This window comes from Sciurus carolinensis, chromosome 5, assembly GCF_902686445.1.
Source record: "Sciurus carolinensis chromosome 5, mSciCar1.2, whole genome shotgun sequence".
Taxonomy (NCBI): Eukaryota; Metazoa; Chordata; class Mammalia; order Rodentia; family Sciuridae; genus Sciurus; species Sciurus carolinensis.
Genome location: NC_062217.1, coordinates 168,160,863 through 168,182,279, shown reverse-complemented (window position 1 = coordinate 168,182,279; position 21,417 = coordinate 168,160,863). Strand labels below are relative to the sequence as shown.

The 21,417-nt window shown below is 48.2% G+C and overlaps 1 protein-coding gene across 1 annotated transcript in view; it reads right to left on the bottom strand.

Moving 5' to 3' along the window:
• The window catches only part of LOC124985811 (deleted in malignant brain tumors 1 protein-like), a 55,826-nt gene extending 48,530 nt beyond the window's left edge, over positions 1-7,296 (bottom strand). Inside the window, exons 1-6 of the mRNA XM_047554411.1 lie at positions 6,858-7,296; positions 6,702-6,731; positions 5,526-5,564; positions 4,115-4,262; positions 1,969-2,159; positions 125-166 (exon numbers count right to left, since the gene is read on the bottom strand). Coding sequence (XP_047410367.1) covers positions 125-166; positions 1,969-2,159; positions 4,115-4,262; positions 5,526-5,564; positions 6,702-6,731; positions 6,858-7,296 — 889 coding nt within the window. The remainder of the gene's footprint in view (positions 1-124; positions 167-1,968; positions 2,160-4,114; positions 4,263-5,525; positions 5,565-6,701; positions 6,732-6,857) is intronic.
• Positions 7,297-21,417: the final 14,121 nt, after the last annotated feature.

The following is a 21,417-nucleotide window of genomic DNA, read 5'->3' as shown; positions in this document are numbered from 1 at the left end:
GCTTGGGTAGAGCCAACTGGCTCATTTGCAAATGGATGAACTGCTTGCTGTTGGCTTTGTTTCTCTACCGAACAGACATGGAGAGGAGGGGACCTGGTCAGGGAAGCGGGTGTGCCGGGCTTACCTGGTCTTGCTGTTCCTGACTTGGGCGTCGATGTGGGGATGGCTGTGGATACAAGGAGACGGCCTCAAATCAGAAGGGAGGCCTAGGGAAGTCAAGGGGTGGCATTCTGAGAGCAGCCTCTGTCTGTTAAGTGCCCAGCTTCTGGCTGATTCTTTCTCTGTCATCTGTATGGTAGTAAGCTCCCGCATCACTCTTGTCTCATGGGTCTTATGTTTCTCAGTGTGTGAGCCAACTGAAAAATATATTCCTTTCTACCCTAAATATATTCCTTCTACCCTTGTTATGCTAAAAATGTAACAAGACCTCAGGTGTGCCATTCTGTGCTAAAACACCACACTCACGCTCAGCGTCCTTCTGGGGAAAACTGCTGTCCTTCTTGCTTGCTTCTGCTTTGTCAACTGTCCCTAGACGTGGAGTATCTAATTAGGTGTGTCTCATTGTCTTTGATAGAAACAAGAAATTAGGCAATCAAATAGACCATTATCTATACACAGGGACCTGATTACGGATGGGCACAACTTGTGTCCCAGTGTGAGTGGGCAGACACCATGCAGAAGGAATCTCTCCACTACAGTAGATTTGTACATGGAGTAGGGATCAGTGAAAGTCCTTGGGAGTGGGGACAGAGCAAGAAACACCAACCAGGACTGCAGATCAGCAACAAAACGAAAATGGACTCACTGATTAGTTGTGGAGTCTGTGACGCTGCCTCTGCAAATACAAGGAGACCATCGTTAGCAGCTGCTTAATGCCGATCATGGTGACATTCCCGGATCCTCTTTGTGCTGCCAAGCGCCTCCTCTGTTTTACAGTGTGTTTCCCCAGCTGGCTCCCCAGTCCCCTGGCCCTTGCTAAAAGGACTGGAGAGTGTTCTGAACAGCATCTTGGACAAGGTGGACGGGAGGCACTCGCCGTTCTATTAGCTTTGCTGTGTTCTCCTGGTAGTAAGTACTGCAGGACCTCAGATAACTATGGAACCCCTGAAATGTCAGTGTCCCCAAATGTAGAAGGGGATGAACAGTGCTTCTGCATAAGGATAGCACGTGGCAAGGAACCTGAAATGTGCTGCTTGACTACAACAGACAATAAGCATTAGCTATTATTGCGAATACTTGGATCTTTGTTGTTGTTATTGTTTTAGTTTTGTTTGCTAGCTGGAGTGTGCTTGCTCTGGTGGAAACCCGTGGAGTGGCTTCCGTCTGCTCACACCTCTGCACGCCACCCCTGGCACACTCTCTTCTCTCTCCTGACGTGCCTTTTCCTCTCTTCCCTGTTCGCAACCTTGCCAGCTTCAAAGCCAAACCCAAGGCTGGTTCCTGGAGTTATCACTGTGCACAGCCCCTGCCCGTGCTGAGCCTTCTTGTTCCCAATATCTTTCTCCAAGATGCACGTGTGTGTTGATTTGGTAAGTTCTAGTATGTTCTCTCTGTTCTACTGGTTTGCCTCCATCCAGGGCATTCTATCTGTCCTCCAACCACATCGTTTGTATTTATCTTAGCTCCCTGGAGGTCGTGCTTAGCTGGGATCACACCTTCTACAGGTCCCAGAACGCTCACCTCAAACTAGATTCTGGCTAACGTTGGAAAAGACTTCCTGAGGAGCTGATGGTGGGAACCACAGAGCCCCGGGCAGAGCAGCCAGCCGCTGCGTGCAGGCTGCACCGTTGCTCTGCTGGGGCTCTGTGTGTCATGGCACGTGTAGCTCACAACATCTCTCAGGAGTAAGGTTCTCCTGCTCTCCCCACGACTGAGCGGGCAGTGCCAAGCCATTTGCCCCAAGTCACAGAGCAGGTGATGGTCCCCAGGAGTCAATCCAGAGCTGTGACTCCACGCTATCATTCTTACCTTTGTTTGCAGAATAATAATAAGCAGTGAAGTGCTTCCCTATGTCGTTGGAGCTTCGGAAATACACAAGGGTCACTGAGCCGGAGAAGGCCTCGTAGGTGAGGTGGGAACCAGAACAGGTCTTCCCCAGGGACTTTGCTGAAGCTGGGGGACCATCTAGGATTTCGATGTATTCATTGGTGCAGTCAAGGCTGGGGAGACAACAGCCACGGGAGCCCCTTAGGCCCCTCATCAGAAGATCTGGGAGGTGTGGTGTGAGACAAGTTTCCTGTGTTACTACGGAGGCTGGGGACAGGTTAAAAGCCCATCAGTCGTGTAGAGACAGTATGGATCTGTTTAGCCTGCTTTTCCCTCTGGTGCCATAACCTACGGGGGAATGGGATTTCAGCTGGAAGAGAAACGAGCTGGCTCTCCTCCCCGCCCAGGGCTGGGGCAGCTGAGGCTGCGGGGACTTCACAGCTGAGAAGGGCTGGCCAAGACTATTCCAGGTCATCCTACCACATGACCATCTAGGGAGGGAGGGCCTGAGGTGGACGGGTGGCCTGGCAGGGGGACGCAGCTCCAGTTCCAAACAACCCATTCACAAACTTCTGGCAGCAACCTGCTTAGAAGGAAGCGGCTACATTTCTAATCAGTTGCTTTCTGGAAATCATCTAATTTTGTCCAAAGTTGTTCTCTGTGAACTTCTGTCCAGCCACACCAGAGACCACTTCCAGGCCACCACCCGAGAGTTATTGTTCCAAGCCATCCTTCCATTAGGCAAAATTCAAGAGTAATAAATAAGTTATATTGTTCCTAGGGCTTAATTTCCATAGGACATTCATCTACGAATGACTTCAATCTTGCATATTTATAATATTAAAATCGAAAACTTCCTGACTTAGTATGTCTGGGTTATCCTGGACTCTGCCTCTTTAACCAGCTGGTTAGGATGCACGCTCTTTCTCCGGTCTCTCTGTTTGTCTGTCTCTATGCCCCTTATACACACACAATCTATCCAAAGTTATAAGGTGATTTTTATTTTAATTAAAAATTCATGAAAATATACAAAAATCAGTCATATTTCTATATATGAGCAAAAACCTAGAAACCCAAACTGAAAATTGTATTATTTATAATTGCTCCAACAACAAGAAAGATAAAAATGCCTAAATATAAATCTAATAAGACATGTAAAAGATCTGCCTAAAAAAACAGTTAACATTAAAAAAAAAATACCAGATGCTGCCTAGGATGTAGAGAAACTATATATATCTCAGGTGTTGCCGGTAATATGTGACACAGAAGTCACTCTCAAAAACAGTTTAGTATATTCTAAGTTAAACATGTACTCACTACACAGCCCAGCAATCACACATCTATCCTTGAGAAATAACTAACCTTCACACGAAAACCTGCATGTGAATGTTCATAGAAGCTTTACGTGCAATACCTAAAGATGGAAACAACGCAGACGTCCTGCAAGCAAGAGAGGATTGAAGAAACTCTGGTACAGCCATGCGCATGGAATCCTTCTCAGTAGTAAAAAGGAACAAGCTGCTGATACATGCACCAGCCTGGATGGATCTTCAGGGAACTGGGCTGAATGGAAAAAGCCAACCCCCCAAAGCTACTGTATGCTTCCTCATATAACATCCTCAAAACGATGCATACAGAGATGAACAGATTGTTTTTAGGGGCCTGCAAAGGGGCGGTTTGTGAATACAAAAGATGAAGGGATAGTTCCCTTGTGGTAATGGAGCAGTTCTGTACCTGGAATATGGCGCTGGTTATATGAACATGGGATAAAAATGCATGGCACTACACACACACACACACACACACACACACATGCACACACGAAAGTGCATATAAAAGTTAGTGGGAATTGAATGAGGTCTGCAGTCTAGCAAACAGTATCATAGCCAATGTCAACTTCCTGGCTTTGATACTGTTCTACAGTTGCACACATGTGATACCACCATTGGGAAATTTTGGTGAGGGGTATGCAGGACTCTACTTTCCTTCCCTATGCATCCGTGCCTCTTTCAAAAGAAAAAGAAAAAAATGCATGAAGGACTCTTCTGCTTAAAATATCAACTAAGGAAAGAAGCAGTTGGGATATTTTAACTGCACAGTGAACTGAGGTAACATATTCAGAACTTACTCAAGACATGGAAGTGCCAACCGTATACGATCAGAAGTGTTTGCCTTGATTTCCCACACGCAGGTCATGTTGTCATGCATTTCATTCTTTGGGGGATTCCTAATGCTTCCAGATGAGTGACTAATAATGCCACCACACTGAGAATTTTCTAAATAAAAAGAGACACATTAGAACTTCAGTTTCTTTCATTGTTCAGTTAAGTAATATTTTAATTCACACTGTTCCACACACTTTCCAAAAAGGTTTCCTTGGTCATCATTTTGTGATGTGCCTTAGGATACAGTGGAGGTATAAACCAGTCTAAAAAGGCTTGCAAACTTGGGAAACTATGGCATGAATGGGTCTGAAGCTAGACACATCTTTCCTCTCTTTGGAGAATCCTACCATGGACATGGTTTTGCTGGAAAGAGCTGGTATCCAAAATTGACCAGAACCTTTCCCTTGGTTGCTTCCTAGTCATGGGTCCTGTAACTTTGATTTTTGTCAGCCCACCTGTGGTTAGGAGTAAAGTTCTGCTTCAATTTTGTCAACTAAGGCCAAGGCAATGTCGACCCTCTGTGGATATGATGATGGCAGTACCCCATTACCACTGCCATATCTCTTAAAATTACATTCTTAAAAATCTATTATTTAACAAAAGAAGCGCCCTAGCTATCCACCCTGCAATGACCCTAAACTGATAGCATTTTCTGTCCACCTATCTGCCCATCTGCTTGGTTCTTCATCTGCTTACTTATCTGTCTATCCAACATTCAGTTCAAAATTAAAGGTGACACCTGTGACAATGGAAATAGCTGGCTTTTCTCCATCAGGTTATCTGACTGTGCAGGAAATGGACCCACACCCAGTTGACCCTGGCCAGCTAACTGTGGCTCTTCTCTAGAAGGACCATCCGGGCTCTCCAAAATCAGCATGTTTCAACCCTTTATCCCCAAGGTGTGCTAAGTAAAGTACAGTGCACTTTCTGGAACTCCAAAGCACAGGCAAAAACAGGGCAGGGGAATGACAGATGAGAAAGAAAGTATAGAAAAGGAGGACAGAGATTTTCAGAGAAAGGGAAAGGATGGAGAATATGATGGTGGACAATCTATAAAAGCATGGCCTTGGGTGGCACCCTGGTGACATCGCTGTGTTAATAGCTGCAGGTCTTCCCTTCACTTGTGGTGTGCTTGCTGGGAGATCAAGAAGTCCGGCATCACTTGGTTGTTTGGAGTTCCTTCTCTGACTTACTAGAAATGGAGTGGAACCCTCACTTCACTGGCCATCATTACTGGGTCCCTCCCTTAGAACACAGGTTCAGAAGTGGGACCTCAATCAAGCAAGAATATCTGGGCACAGTTTCCTTGAAGAATCATTTCAAGGATTGAGCTAGAAGGCAATGAGCAGGGCCTCCAAGGACACAAGTTCTCACCTGTGGCCATTGTCTCTGCCACGGCAGTCAAGGGGTGACCTGCCAAACACAAACAGGACACGTGAACCAGCAGCTGGAACTGAGATCCACACACTGTCTACACATGAAAATCCTGAGGAGCTGGAAACAAGCACACCATTTCAGCTCCTCCCAGAACTACTGAAGGAGCCTCTGGGGCAGGCCTGAGCATGGATCTTTAATGTGCTAGCGATAAGAAGCACTGATCTGAATTATTCCCAGACTTCTATGCATTCTTTTTTAAAAACATGAATGAGATATGTTTAAAATTTGAAGATATAAGAAAACTTAAGTCATGAAATACCAACTCCTAGAGCCTCTTCTGGTGACCCAGAGGCTGGGAGTTATGAGCTTGTCCTGTGGGAACAGGAAGAAGCATAGATGTAGATGCCTTTGACCCAGTGCCGCTCAGAGGTGCTGAGTCAGGATCTAAAGAAACTGTGGCGTTGCCTTCAGGTCCCCAACATCTCCCCACCAGGAAATTTAGCTCAGCACCTCCCTGGATTCTCTTCCTGGATCAATTTATTCCCACCTGGTATAGTTGACAACACAGGAGGGGATGTGAATGAACACTTACTAGCCCTCACCAAACATGTTTATTCCTGACTCGCACTGAGAGATGGCTACGAGTAGGACATGGAGGAACCTTGGGGTCTGATGAGGAACAGAGAATGGGCATGGGAAACTAGGTGTTGAGGCTGGGAGTGTATGGGAGCCAATAACAGTGGAGGCTCTGGGGGGCCTGAGGGACGAGGCAACTGGGATTGGCTCACCTTGACTTTGCCCAGATCTATCCCAGTGGCCATTCGGCACCTGGCAGGAAGCACCCTTAGCCATCACCCATATCTTTACCACCTCCCACTCATTGCTCATCACACCTATGTAAACCTCAAACTGAAGCACCAAAGTGCTCTTCAGAAGTCTGAGATATTGAGAAATCCATTTCCTGTGTGTGAAATGCACAGTGAGTAGATGGAGATGTAGCAAGTGAGGCTCAGCTAGGTGACTGTTAGACATGTCCACCTCTCCCACTGGACAATCAGGTCATTCCACATCCCTTAACCACCCCACAGGCTTAGAGGTCAAGACACTACTAATTTCCAGCAGAACCTGTTCTCCAAAGCGTTGAGCTGCACGCTCGAACCTCACCCTCCTCACCTGTCGGTGTGACGGTGGAATATTCAGCATCTATAGGCACGGGAGATGAAAACATCTGCTGTGAGTGGATAACACACTGGCTCAAGTTCATCTGTAAAAAGCATGCTCTTGGGAAGAGCTGAGGCTGGGCCCCGCATGGGAGGGGCCAGTGGTTACCTGAACAGATCACGCTGGCATCTTCCTGGTGGCCACAGTTGTGGGAGAACCAGCCAGCATGAGAACATTGCCCAAGGTGCTGCTCATGGCCTCTGCAGTGCACATTGTCAAGGAGAATCTTCCCAGAACCTTCCCCAAAGTGGGCCTCGCCTGGGGCTGAAATGGCCCGGCCACACTCCAGCTGCCTGCAGATGATGTTTGCTGCCGAAAGGTCCCAGAGGTCATCACACACAGTGCCCCAGACTCCTTGATAGAAAACTTCCACACGGCCAGCACACCTCCCAGGGGTGCCTACCAGCTGCACAGGCGCCCAGCCTCCTGGGGAAGGACAAAGGGTCAGAGGAGTGAGAGCTGCCCCCAGCTCATTGGTGACTGGAGTATTGTCTGCATGATGGACTCTCTGTCCTAATCCTCCTTGTGCTGCTATGAGTGAGTCCATGCCACTCACCAGACATGTGGGCTCCAAGTGACACCTTCCTTATCCTCACCCTATTTTAGGACAGCTTGCCTGTAGGGATTCTTTCTAGAAATGGCCCCAGTTCTTCTTTTCCCTATATTTTCACTCTTTACGATGTGACATTGTGGCCTCTTCCATTGAGCCCTTTCTTCACCCCTTGATACTAGACTAGGGGCCTTTGGCTCACCTTGGCCAAGAGAGTGTGGACAGGCCTCATATGCCATGAGGGCATGAGAGGCCTCTCAGCTGCAGCTCACCCCCTGGGCATTCAGGAGCATCATGTGAATAAGCTTGAGCTAGTCTGCTGGGTGACGAAGGACATGCAGCTTTGTCACCTCTGTCACTTCAGGTGACAACTACAGAAGGGCCAGATGTGTGAAGGGGGCCATTCTGGGCCAGAGAGTCTAACCACAGATTCACAAGCAAACCCAGTCCAAGTTCATCTGAGCCTCTCCTGAATCCGCAGAACTACCCAGCTGACTCCTTGTGAGCAATTATCCTTGGTGGTTGTTTCAAGCCACGGTGTTTGCGATGGCTTCACATGGCAATAGATAACTTACACACTTCCTTTTTCCATACTCTCTTTTCAGATAACCTGATCCTTCCATAGTCAGGATGAGGCATGGGGGCCAAAGCCACTTCCCCCCGGGGAAGTTTGCCTGATCTGATCTGGAGTGCACATCTGACTCCAGAGAAACCGATCCAGGCACCGGATTGTGCAGGTTCTCTCTGCTGGGTATCTGGAATTGGGAAGAGAGCTAGAGGACTCGGGGGATGTTACCCCCATTCCAGGCAACCAGGATGTCATACAAGGGCAGACAAGTGAACAGAGAAGATCTCAAAATGACTCATGAGGGGAAAGAGGAAGAAGGGAGGTCCAGGGAGTGAGGGAATGACTCAGGTTTGTACCCCGGACTGGGTTCTCTAAGACCCGTCTATAACCCACCGTATACCCCCTTCAATTAATCTTTCTTGAGTGGGGATTTGCACCATGAAACCAAACGCTCATCCATTAACAAATGCCCCACGTTTCCCTTCTTTTTCAATGCCATTTTCTTGGTTTAAAGTACCATCCCATTCCTGCCCACTGAAGTCCCTCCATCCTTCAGATTCCACCCCAGTGGATGAGGTTTTGTGATCATCCAGACTAGGACTGACGTTTTCACTTTCTAGCTGCTAGCCGTGGTGCTCCTGGGACTGGCCACACTGTCATACGTAGAACCAACAATGCACACATCTTATCTCCCCCAGCAGGTGGTGACAGAAGACAGGGAGATTGAGTGGAAAGGGCAATGGATGTCAGGCCAGGGAGATTGAGTCTAAAGTCCAGCACCCCTGACTAGCTCTGTGACCTTGAGGGTAAGAGTGATTATAAACTGTCTTGAGGCTAAAGAGTGGAAGAGCACTTGAAAGAGGGCTTGTCAAGGCTTGTTATTGCTTAGGTGGGTGGGGATGCAGAGATGGGTTAAGGTCTCACTCGCCTGGGGTGAGATGGGTGGGAAAACAGTGGGTGTGGTCATGACTGTTGCAGGAGCCCTTGGGGCGCAGACCAGCCTTGGTCTGAGGATGCAGGAGGAGCGTGGCAAGCCTCTCACAGACCAAGTCTCCCTCCCCACGGTAGTTCAGTCACAGTTTTCTGTGAACAAGACTTGTCTCCCTAGTAAATTCATGCTCCCTGAGAATTGGTCCTGAGTGAGTCATTTGTGTTTGCACTGCAGGACCTGGTCCAGTGCGTGGGGTCACGCAAGACCAGCAGTTAATAAATGAGGGGGACAAAGTTACGGAATGTTAATTCAAACAGTCAAGAATCAAAAAACCAAGATGGCGCCTTTGCTGTCTTCTCAAGGCCATGGTCAACAGGCCTGCTGGGCGTCATCTCACCTGGAATCCTTTCAATCCAGGGCAGGGACAGTGGCTCTTCTCAGTCCTCCCCAAATCTTTTTGCAGTACCAACAGATCAAGGGAAGTATCAGATCTGATATTATCTAGCCTCAGACTGAACTTAGTTTACAAAAATCCAAGGCCCAACTCAATCTGAATTCCCCTAAATATTACTTAACCCTGACCACATTAAAAAAAAAAAATCTTAGAGGGTCTGAGCCTCCTCCCTTGTCAGCGACTCTGTGTGGTCATTGGCTGCTCTAGGTCCTGCTCTGGAGAGTAGCTGTCTCCTGCTCAGCAGCCCACAGGGAGTCTGTCTATGACTTTTCTGTCAGGCACAGTCCCATCGCCCCTTCACCCTCCAGGCCCTGCCTGAGACATTTGTGTCCTGCCCTGATCCCTCGGGTCTGGAGGGTGACCCTCTTCCGGGCACCCCTGCATCCGTACACCCCGTGGCAGCATCCACTCCTGTCCAGTACTGCCCCGTGGACTCAGCTGGCACGATGTCTGCCTCACTCATTGCTCTACAGGTTCCCAGTGACACGTGTTCGCTCATCCCGACATTGTCAAATGAGCAGAGTTGTCCAAAAGTAACACAGAACGACACAGCCCTACCTGCCGGTGCAGAGGAAGGCGGGCGCTGAGCTGCTGGCATCACCGCAGAGGTGGGAAGCAGGTTCTCGTGGGCTGGTGATGGGTGAAAAGGACAGACTGTCGTCAGAGCAGGGTGGCAACACTGGGAGAAGAGACACGATTTCTTCAAGGGGTGCCTGCCTCCTGCCAGGACTCAGTAGGAAAAGAGGTATCATTGCATTCCAGGGCCTGTGACCTCAAGTCCCCAAGTCTCTATGGAGGGCAGATCAGGGCATTGCGGCTTATTGACCTCAGGGCTGCTAGAGAAAGCAAAACTCATGGGAAATTGTTCCCACGTGACCTGCGCTTCCATCAGCTGCCCACTGTCTCCCTTTGCTGCCTTCTCCCCATGTCTGCTACCGTCCTGACCTCCCCTGAAGCAAGCAGGGATGATGGCAGAGCAGACCCGTCAGGGAAGGGCCGACTCTGAAATAGCTCCAGGGGAAGTTGTTGAGTGCAGGAAAGGTTCAACATCTCCACCATGGAGGCATCACTCCACAATCGCCAAAACTCACCACCAGGAAGCCCCAGGCCCCGCAGAGAGAGGCCGCTCAGGACAGACTGGGTGCAACCTGTGGAGCTGATAGTTTGCAGAGAAGCCACTACAGGAGCAAGTGGGACCGAATCAGGAAAGTGGGGAGCCCGGTGGGGCAGACAGCCAACTGGAGGGACGGAGAGCTTTGGATAGGTCAGTAGGCCCAGGAAGTGGAGGGCCTTGAGCACCAGCTGACAAATTCAGCCTGTCACCCAGAGGTCACAAACTGAAAGGTCTCTGAGGTCATATGGATAAGGTAAGTATGGGATCTGGGTGAAGGGACCAGGTGAAATGGACAGTTGTTCTGTGTCCAGAGGGGCAGCCCCCTCAGACCTGACCAGTGCTATCATAAAAGAACCTGCTGTGTTGTGCTTTAGCTACTTTTATTTCTTTCACAAGATGGAAGAACTTATTTTTTTTGTGACAAATATTGTGATTTTTAGATTCAAGTTTGGCTTGACCTTCTGAGCCTGGTTCAGCATGCAAGCCCTCTTGGCAGTCAAGGGGCTGGTTAGGCTGATGCCAAACATGGACAGAGTATCGGCAGCTTTGGTGACTCACCTGGATCTGCTGTGTTCCTGGACTGAACTGTGGTGTGTGTGTGTGTGTGTGTGTGTGTGTGTGTGTGAGGGAAGGATGAGTAGGGGAGCTAGGAGTCCTCGCCAAATGCTGACAGCCAGCCCCTCCCCTGCACAGATGGCACCAGCACCCTCCAGGTGCCCACAGTTGTGCTTACCCTGGCCCCTGTGCACATGCTGCCCCAGGTGGCTCTTGCTGTCCACAACCTGCGTGTCATCCCACAGGATCTTCCCAGAGCCTGCCCCAAAGGGCCCCTGTGGGGGCTGCCCCCGCCTGACCACACTGCCTGGGGCAGGGGGCTCAGAAGAGGGACACTGGGTGCTGTGCCTCTGGAAGTTTTTTTTTTTTTTTTTTTAACCTTTTAAATCCCTAGGCGGTCACATCCTCATTTTACACACATGCAAGATCACATAGTTCTCAAGCACCCACACATGAACAATAGCCAGAATAATCTTCAATTTCATGTGAAAATAGGGCTTTGCTATCTCCTCTCTTTCAAAAGATGAACGCCTCCTTATGGAACTTCTAGAACTCCTAACAAGAACATATTATCCACATATGGTTCCCCCGTTGTGAACAGGAATAGAAATGGGAATTGTCAATATAGCCAGCAAAATACAAACTCGCCTGTCCACAAGCAAGCCACAGCCACCGACACTTCGTCTTCCACAGCTACATTGTCCTGGAGCAACTAGGTCCCTTTGGTCTCATAAAATTCTTTCCATGTGGATTTATTGTTGTGGCATTTGTTGTGAGTGAAAAGCCAGGACCCCCAAGAACCACTAACTTACATGTTTCTTTCTTAATTTTTACAGATGAAGAAGCTGAGACTCAACAGGGTTAACAAAATTGCCAACACTCCACAGCTCATGAGTGGGTTGCTTTCCGCTTGTGGGTCCCCGTCTCTCATCCGGCAGCCCTTCCTTTCTCAGGACCTACTTCCCAGCCCCGCAGGTGGAGGAGTCGAGGCCTCGGGGGCTGTGATCAGTGACCGCCCTGAGAGGAGGTCAAGGAAAAGGAGCAGGGAACTTGGGCCACTGTCATTAGCATAGAGAATTAAGTGAGCGCACTGCAGAATGGGCTCGTCCAAGACCCGGTCCCTGCTACAACTTCCTGCTTTGTTTTATTTGGACTCATCTAGTCAGTCACCATCGTCACCCCTAAAGAAGATTACTTCGCTTTTAATTCATCCACTATATGCTCATGGTCAGCTTTGCTCGGTAGAAATCATCATAGAAAAATAGAAGACAGATCTAAAGATGTGGCACTTACGAAACCTAAGGGAATGGAAGCAGTCACAGTAATGCCCAGTGCCACCATTCAGTCAAAAACTTTGATGGAAGGCAAGACTGAGTGCTTGCACCCACGAGGCTACAACCCCTCTAGTCAGAAGCTGAACAGCCAACGTGCGTCCGGAACACGAGGTGGATTGTGAGGTGCGTCAACGGGAAGGGAACAAACACACAGGATGTGTGCTCTTATGGAGACCAGGGCAAGAAGCCACATGCTGACATGGACACTGAAGCCATGGAAGGACTCTGACAGGTGCAAGGGAGAGAAAGGTCTCCCTGCAGGCAGTTGGGAACCTCAGGTCAGCCTCCAATTCCCAGTACTAGGGAACAAAGGGCGTATGCACTTAATGTGACTCCAATACCTTGGTGGCGTGCGCATTAACCCCCATCACTGGATCCCAGCATTTTTTTTTTTTAACGTCATGCGGAAGACTTCCTGAGAGATGGCACAGGAAGAAAAGGGAGTTGAGGGTCATGGGTCTTCCTAAGCAAGGTGTCCTGTGACTGCCGTGGGGACTAATTGTATGTTAAAGACCCCTTGACATCCTGTAGGAAAGAAGCCCGCTTCCCGTGTTGAAAGCAGTGTTTCCTGCACACACAGGACCAGAGAGCCCATGTGTGCGCGTGAGTGTGCAGGGTGTGCAACGCTGCGCTGAACTTCCTGCTGAGTTGCTGTTACCAGGATCTCGTTCTCAGAAACCCCCTCGTTCCACTATCTCAGGCCTGGCAGGGTATATTTCTAGAAATATGCAGTCTCCTACAAGCTTTAATAAATTCACAGGATGTAAGCTTCAATGTAAACCCCAAAGCATTTTCTATGTACCTGTTGGTGTTGGCTCTTCCGCAGGAGTGAAGGGTTCGATTATTTTCTCAGCAGCTACAGAGAGAAGACAACATTCATCAGCAATAAAGAGTGACCCAAGGACGGGCTGAGGCCGAGCTAAGGGACGGCAGCTGGGTGCCCCAAGTCAGTGTTTCCTTGTGGAAATCTAACAAGAGAAATCAGTTCTAAGGGGCCCAGGGAGTTTTCAGACCAAAGATAAGACCATTTCAACATGAGATCCAATTCCTGTTCCCTTTCATACTATAAATAGACTTCAGTTTCCTGACATATAAACTAGGGATCAGATGTGCTAATAAATATGAAGGAGGTTCATAAATTTAAAAATAAATAAATAAATAGGACTATCCCTAATTCAAGAAATACTTAAATTTTTTTGGAAAAAAGCAATTCAATTGTTTTAGTTTTAGGGATTGAATTCAGGGGCGCTTAACCACTGAGCCAAATCCCCAGCCCTTTTTATTTCTTATTTTGAGACAGGGTCTCACTAAGTTGCTTAGTGCCTCCCTAAGTTGCTGAGGCTGCCCTCCAACTTGTGATCCTCCTGTCTCAGCCTCCCAAGCTGCTGGGATTATGGGCGTGTACCATTGTGCCTGGCAGTTTTTATTTTTTTTTAAAGGATAAAAGGTTTGGTTATTTCGGCAAAGAGATATGAATAAGCTCATGAAAAAAATCCTCAATATCATTAATCTTTAGAGAAATACAACTGAAAATCACATAAGGGTACAACCATAGCTTATTATAGTAGAGGTACTATTATGACCCAGCTTAAAAAACAGATAATCCAAAGTGTTGACAAGGATGTTGAGAAAATGTAACTCTCTTATGTTGCTGGTGGAAATACAAAATTTGTATGGCTGTAAAATTTGGGAAACAGCCTGCAGCCTGTATGTGAATATTTATGGTAGTTTTATTCATAATGGTAAAAATAAGAAATAATTTTAAGATCCATCAAATTGTGCATGGAGAAACAAATTTTGGTATATCCATACTTAGCAATAAAAAAAAGAACAATTATTTGATACGTGGAATTAAATGGATGACTCGCATCAGCATTAGGTAAGTAAAAAAAAAAATTCCCGGTGCAGACGCTATGTGCTGCCTGGTGGTGTCATGCGCTATTCCAGGAAAGGCAAACAGAGAGAACCAGAAATCATATTCGTGTCAGGACTGGGGCTCAAGAGAGGTTTAACTGCAAAGGGGCAGGAGGCAACTTTGTAAGGCAGTGGAAGGACTGTGTTCTGATGGCGGCAAGAGCTGCACTACTGCAGCCAATAGGAGTCCTTGCACTAGATGGCAATTTTTACTGTAGGTAAATTAAACCTCAATAAACCTGACTTTCAGTAAAAGGTAACTGTGCACATAAACAAAGGCTTAGAACATTGGGGGCACACGGGCACAGAAGCCAGGTAGAAGCCTGTGGTCATTCAGAAAGAAAGCGGAGATGAAAGCCGGGGTCAGGTTGGTGGCTGCCAGATGGAAGAGGAGAGGCCAGGAAGGCGCCCCAGGCCGGCGCTGTAAATGGAACAGCAATTCGTCACGGAGACCTGTTGGCATAGTACTAGATCTCCAGAGGTTTGAAGATATTTTAATAATTCAAAGTTCTCCTTCGGATGTTAAGCTCTGTACGTAAATAACTGCGAAAACGCACAAACTGAAGACAACAGGAGCAACTCACAAAAGGGGACTTACTGGGGAGGCTGGAGGTAGGTGCTAATGGGGATGGTGAAGGTGCTGGTGCTGATGACGTTGACATTGACAGCACTGGAGATGGAGGTGAAGATGAGGACCATGTCCACGGCGGTGAGGGCGGAGATGAGGAGGAGGGCAACCACGGAGAGGACCGTGCTGACTCTGCTTCTATTTATTAGGATAAAAATACTCCTCTTAAATTAAGCCTTAGGGCAGCGACTCTCAGAGTAGTCCCCAGACCAGCCACTTAAGCATCTCGGACTTGTCAGGAAGGCAAATTCCCCTACCCCTTCCTAGAAGCGCTGGATCCAAAGCTCAGGGTAGGGCCCAGCAGTCAGGTTTTAATAAACCCTTAGGTAAGTTTAGTACAAAATACCATTTGAAAACGCTGCTGCAGGATAAAATAGCGTCCCTGAGATGGGCCTGTGGTGTTTCCGAATGGCAGACCTACTCTGCAATCACACGTCTGTGAAATCTCCAACTACTGCCATTTCTGTGTCGGTTAGGAAGGATCGGGCTCTACCGACACCCGAGGGGATTTCTGATCTAGGCACTCTGGAAAATAGATGGCCATCTTCCCTCAAGTAGGTACTTAGTGATGGGTGATGGGCTTAGTCACCGTGGAGTGGGCCCTGAAGCGAGGACTCTCAGTCGCAGTCTTCAAATGGCCACAGGCCAGTCTTGCCTGCAGCCGCCTGGGGACTACATTCTGACTGGGGAGCTTCTGTGTCTAGGGACTTGGCACCTCCAGCTCGTCCCTCAGTCTCTCTTCACTGACGTCACCCTTTAGCATGGAGCTTCCTGGGGAGCCTCACCCCGGTTCTGCCCAGGATCTACTCAGGAGCAGCTGCCCCACGGGGGACATTCAGGTCAGAATTAGCAGGTTTCCTGAGAAGGAAGCCCCAGCATAGAGAGCAAGCTCCATGCGTGAGCCGGGTTCTGAGTCCACCTTTAGGGAGGGCGGGAATGTCCACGGGACACCTTCCAGGCTTCAGGAGAAGACAGACCTTCAACCATTGTCCTGCAACCGCTTAAACCTTCATCCAGCAGGTTCATATGCAACCCTCTTCCACCACACAGAGTATCAGTGCTCGGCAGACGGGGAGGGGACCCAGGAGTCAGTCTTCCCTGGAGGGAGGGGCCTGCCCTTTGTTCTAGAACCTTTAGTGCGGAGAGAGGGGGAATGGGCCCTCCCAGGAGAAGTCGCAACCCATTCTGTCCACCGGCCATTTAGAAGGCAAAAAGACCCTCACCAGAGCAGATGACCCCGGCATCCTTCTCGTGACCACAGTCGTGTGTGAACCAGCTATTGTGGGTGCACAGGGCCAGGCTGCTCTCTGTGCCAATGCAGCGCACATTGTCCAGGAGGATCCTTCCAAAGCCGGGGCCAAAGTGGGAGCCAAGGGGGGCGGACACGGCCTGGCCACACCCAAGCTGTCTGCATACCACCTGCGCTTCCGGCAGGCCCCAGCCGTCATCGCAGACTGTGCCCCAGGTGCCCTGGTAGGAGACCTCTACCCGCCCAGAGCATCTTCCTGTGCCATTCACCAGCCTCAGCTCGGGCCAGTCTTCTATGGAGACAAAGCAAGGGTAAGTGTTGGAAACTTACCTCCTGATCTTACCACATTGGCCTGGCTGACAAATTAAGGCTAGCCCTTCAATTGCCTCAGGTGTGCTGGACACTGCAGGACCTAAGTAGTTAACCATCACACCACGACGCAGTGTGCTGTCAGTCACTGAACAAAGCAGATCAGGTGGCAGACGGTATTTTCTCCTGTACAGGGGCTTCACGACTTGACATCAGCAGGGGGACATGGAGCTTTAGGAAAATGTTTTTCCATTCATGGGGAAATGGATTAAATTAAATGGTATATTCCAAAAATGAAATATTCTGGAGCAGTTAAGGGCAGTCACACGTAGTCTCTTCAACACACGGTGCTGGGAAAATGGGAAATCCATGTGTAACAAAGTGAAATTAAACCCCTATCTCTCACCCTGCATAAAAATCAACTCAAAGTGGATCGGAGACTTAGGCACTACAACAGAAACCTGCACCTAGTAGAAGAAAAAGCAGGCCCAAATCTTCAATGTGTCAGTTTAGGACCTGATTTCCTTGACAAGACTCCTAAAATGCAAGAAGTAAAATTAAGAATCAATAAATGGAACAGATTCAAACTAAAAAGCTTCTTCTCAGCAAAAGAAACAATCAATAACATGAAGAGAGAGCCTACGGAGTGGGAGAAAATCTTTACCACCTGCACCTCAGATAGAATATAATCTCCAGGACATAAAAAGAAATCTAAAAACCCAATCAATAAGTGGGCTAAGGAACTGAGCGGACACTTCACAGAAGAAATACAATCAATCAACAAACATGAAAAATGTCCATCATCTCTTTAGAGAAATGCAAACTAAAACTACTCAAAGATTTCATCTCACTCCAGTCAGAATGGCAATGATCAAGAACACAAGTAACAATAGGTGTTGGCGAGGATGTGGGGAAAAAGGTACACTCATACATTGCTGGTGGGGTTGCAAATTAGTGCAACCACTCTGGAAAGCAGTATGGAGATTCCTCAGAAAGCTTGGGATGGAACCACCATTTGACCCAGTTATCCCACTCCTTGGCCTATACCCAAAGGACTTAAAATCAGCATACTACAGAGATACAGCCACATCAATGTTCATTGCTGCTCAATTCACCATAGCCAGATTGTGGAACCAACCTGGATGCCCTTCAGTTGATGAATGGATAAAGAAACTGTGGCATATATATACAATGGAATATTACCCCGCCATGAAGAATGATAAAATTATAGCATTAGCAGGCAAATGGATGAAATTGGAGAATATCATGCTAAGTGAGATAAGCCAATCTCAAAAAACTAAAGGATGAATGATCTCACTGATAAGCGGATGAGGAAATATAATGGGGGGTGGGAGGGGTTAGCGTTAGGATTAGGGTTTGGTTTAGGGTTTGGGATAAGGAAGGTGGTAAGAATGGAGGAAGGAAGGACTGTATAAGGGAAAAGAGGGGTGGGAGGGGTGGGAGGGGTGGAGGGGAAGGGAAAAAAAATAACAGAATGAATCAAACAACATTACACTATGTAAATTTATGATTACACAAATGGTATGCCTTGACTCCATGTACAAATAGAGAAACAACATGTATCTCATTTGTTCACAATAAAAAAAAGAACAAGTAATAATAAGTGTTGGTGAATATGTGGGGGAAAAGGCACATTCAAACATTGTTGGTGGGACTTCAGATTGGTGCAATCACTTTGGAAAACATTATGGAGATTCCTAAGGAAACTTGGAAGGGAATCACCATTTGACCTAACTATCCCACTCTTTGGTTTATACCCAAAGGACTTAAAATCAGCATACTACAGTGACACAGCCACATTAATGTTTATAGCAGTTCAATTCACAATAGTTAAACTATTGAACCAGTCTGGGTGCCCTTCAATAGATGAATGGATAAAGAAAATGTGGAACATATAACAATGGAATATTATTCAGCCTTAAAGGAGAATGAAATTATGGCACTTTCAGGTAAATTGATGGAACAAGAGAATATCATGCTAAGAGAAATAAGCCAATCCCAAAAAACTAAAAGCCATATGTTTTCTCTGATAATTGGATACTGATCCATAGTGAGGGGTGGGTAGGGAAGAATGAAGGAATTTTGGATTATGCAGAGGGGAGTGAGGGGAGGGATGGGGCAGTGGGGAGGGGAAGGATGGTAGAATGAGACAGACATTATTACCCTATATACATGTATGACAAAAATTTTAATAAAAATAAATTAATTTAAAAAAGAACTAATGCCAAAACTCTTTAAATTACTCCATGAAATAGAAAGGGAGGGAATACATTACAAATTTATGAAGCCAGTATTGCATACATACCAAAACCAGATAAGGACACACCAAGGGAAAAAAACCTACACACCAGTGTTCCTGAAGAACTTAGATGCACAAATATGGGATGGATGTTTTCTCTCTTATGCAGGAAGATAGAGAAGAAAAAGAAAGCGGGGGTGGGAAATCAAAGAAAGATCAGCAGAGAAAAGGGACCGAGGGGTGGGAGGGGTTGGGGTGCTGGGGAGTGCTACTGGCTAAATTATAATGTTGTATGAATATGTGACAACAAGTTCCACCAGTATGTACAACTGTAATGCACCAGTAAAAATATGGGAAGTAAAGAGCAGTCACACACACACACACACACACACACACACCCCAAAATAGATGGACCCCCAAAAATGTAACTCTGAGTAAAGGGAAAAAACTGTTAATACATGATATGTAGAGACTAATATAATTCGTGTGAAAGAAGAAACACAAAATCACATATATGGAAAGCATGTTGTTCAGATTTGTAAGATTTTAAAGAGAAAGATAAGGATGTATGTGAAATGCAAGGCAGCATTTGTCTGTGAGGAAGGAGAGAGGAGAGGCAGACTGGAGATATCGGGAGTTTCACATTTTTTAATTTTTAGAAATTGTTATATTTTTGCGGTTCTGGGAATGGAGGGCCTCGCGCCTGCTGGACCAGCACCTATCATGACATGCGTCCCCAGTCCTGCGGGGTTTCTACTGTTTCCTGTCTTGATACAAATGGAAAACCAACAGGACAAAATGTAAGCTTTGGTCCAGTTAGGGAAGGGCTCTGTGGTTATCTGCTCTCTCATTTTTGTGTTTTCTGAACTTCGAGATGTTTCCCTGGCGAAGCAGGAACGTGGAGCTGAGCAGACGCCAAAACTGTCAGCAGGACCAACCCATCAGCCCAGGTCTGGAGGTGGGTGGGCCTTCTCCCCTCACTACAGAGCTCTCCCTGCACCTCAGTGGCCTCCAGCTGCCCACTCCCCCAGGCCCCCTCCTGGTGTGGACTCCTCTCAGTGGTTCACAAGAGCAGCGGCTGGTCCCCTGGGGCAGGTTGCTTACCTGGGGGACCAAGCTCTGGTATGTTGGCTCTGCGACTGGCAGGTGCTGGCTCGGCCACAGGTAGAACTGAAATGACATGGAAATGGCAGTTAGTGAGGACCAAAGTCCCTTTCCTGAGACAGACACAGGACACATCAGAAAAGGACTCAATTCGCATCTGGGGAAGAGCCCCCGGGCCACACCTTAACCCAAACATCTGCACTGGCCACGGGCTCATAAGGAACTGCCAGATTTCTGGTGAGGCTGGAGCCAAGGTCAGGTGGCTGACAGAGAGCTCCCAAGCCTGGTCCTGCTGCCCCGATGCCCTCGCCCTGCAGCAACAGTAGGTTCTGCAAGAGGGTGCGTGGCAGCAACCGGATAAGTCCCTGAAGAAGTTGTAAGTTCATGGTATTCACAAGGAGGCTGATGGTCCTTGATGAGCCCACAGAGGACATCATACAACCTGGTGACCCATTTGCCTGCACATCCATCAGATGGCGAGGCTGAGCAACCGCAGGACTGACCGACCGTGGGATCGCTGCCCTCACCTGATAAGACGGTTGGCAGCTTTCCATCGTCTGCTGAGAAAGCAACATAAAAAAATATTTGTTAGAGGCCTCTGGCTTCGTTAGTTTGCTCTCATGTGAAAGACTAACTCTTTTCTCTAAGGAAAGAGATCGTCGTACAAATGGGGGCTGCTGGTGTTTTTCAGAGCGAAGCCTGAGTCTCTCGAGTGCAGGGATCTGCATTACCCCTGGCCAGGAGCAGAGCTGCCCGAGAAGGGGCACATGCCCTGCCCACACAGGTGCGACTCACATGTTCTTTGATTCATTCAGCGAACTTTCACTGGCTGCCTACAGGGTGCCCGTTCCTGTGACAGGTGCTGGGGATACCGTGGTGAGCAAGACAGATGGAGCCCTTGCCTCCTGGGTCGGAGTCTGGAGCTGCCGGTGACCCTGGGCGCCCCACATTCTCCTGACCCTTGGCAGTGAATGCCAGCTCTTCCTTCCTACAGGCTTAACCGGCTGCGTGTGGCATTTACACCTGTGGTGTGGGAACTCGTAGCTCTTGACCTACCTGACGACGGGGCTGGAGGGCTGACATCCTCTGGGACGGGGGAGGGTGACAGAGCTGTTGAGAAAGAACATGAGGAAAATGACTCCTGGAATTCAGTATCGAAGAGAAAGACAAGGACCCTCTTCATCTGCCTCATGTCCCCAGGAGAAGTCCATCACCTTTACCCAAGCAAAATGGAGAACTTTGGAAGGAGCCAGCAACCCTGAAATGTGCCAGGTGTCCAGGTTGTCACGTGTTGATTTCATTTCTATGAAATACCCAGAGTAGGTAAGAGCATGGAGGGAGAAAGCCGGTGACTGCCAGCAGCTGGGGACGAGGGCAGGAGCGACGTGCCTCCTCACCTACTCCGCAGCCTGGAGCGAGGCCATTGCCCTGGACGCCAGGAGGCCAGAGGCCTTGCTGAGCACCGCCCGAGCTCCAGGCTCTCCGCCAGGGGATTGACGTGGATTCGCTGGTGTCATTCTCAAAACAACCCCTTGAAATAAGCGGTTGTCCAATTTCTCAGATAACTGAAGTGCACAGAGGCAAAGAGACACAGCAGGGGCCCCACGGGGGAGAGGGAGGGAGAGAGGGTCCTAAATGGACTGTACTGCTAGCCTTCAGCTGGGCCACTTAAACGCGAGGGCCACAGGCTTGTCATGT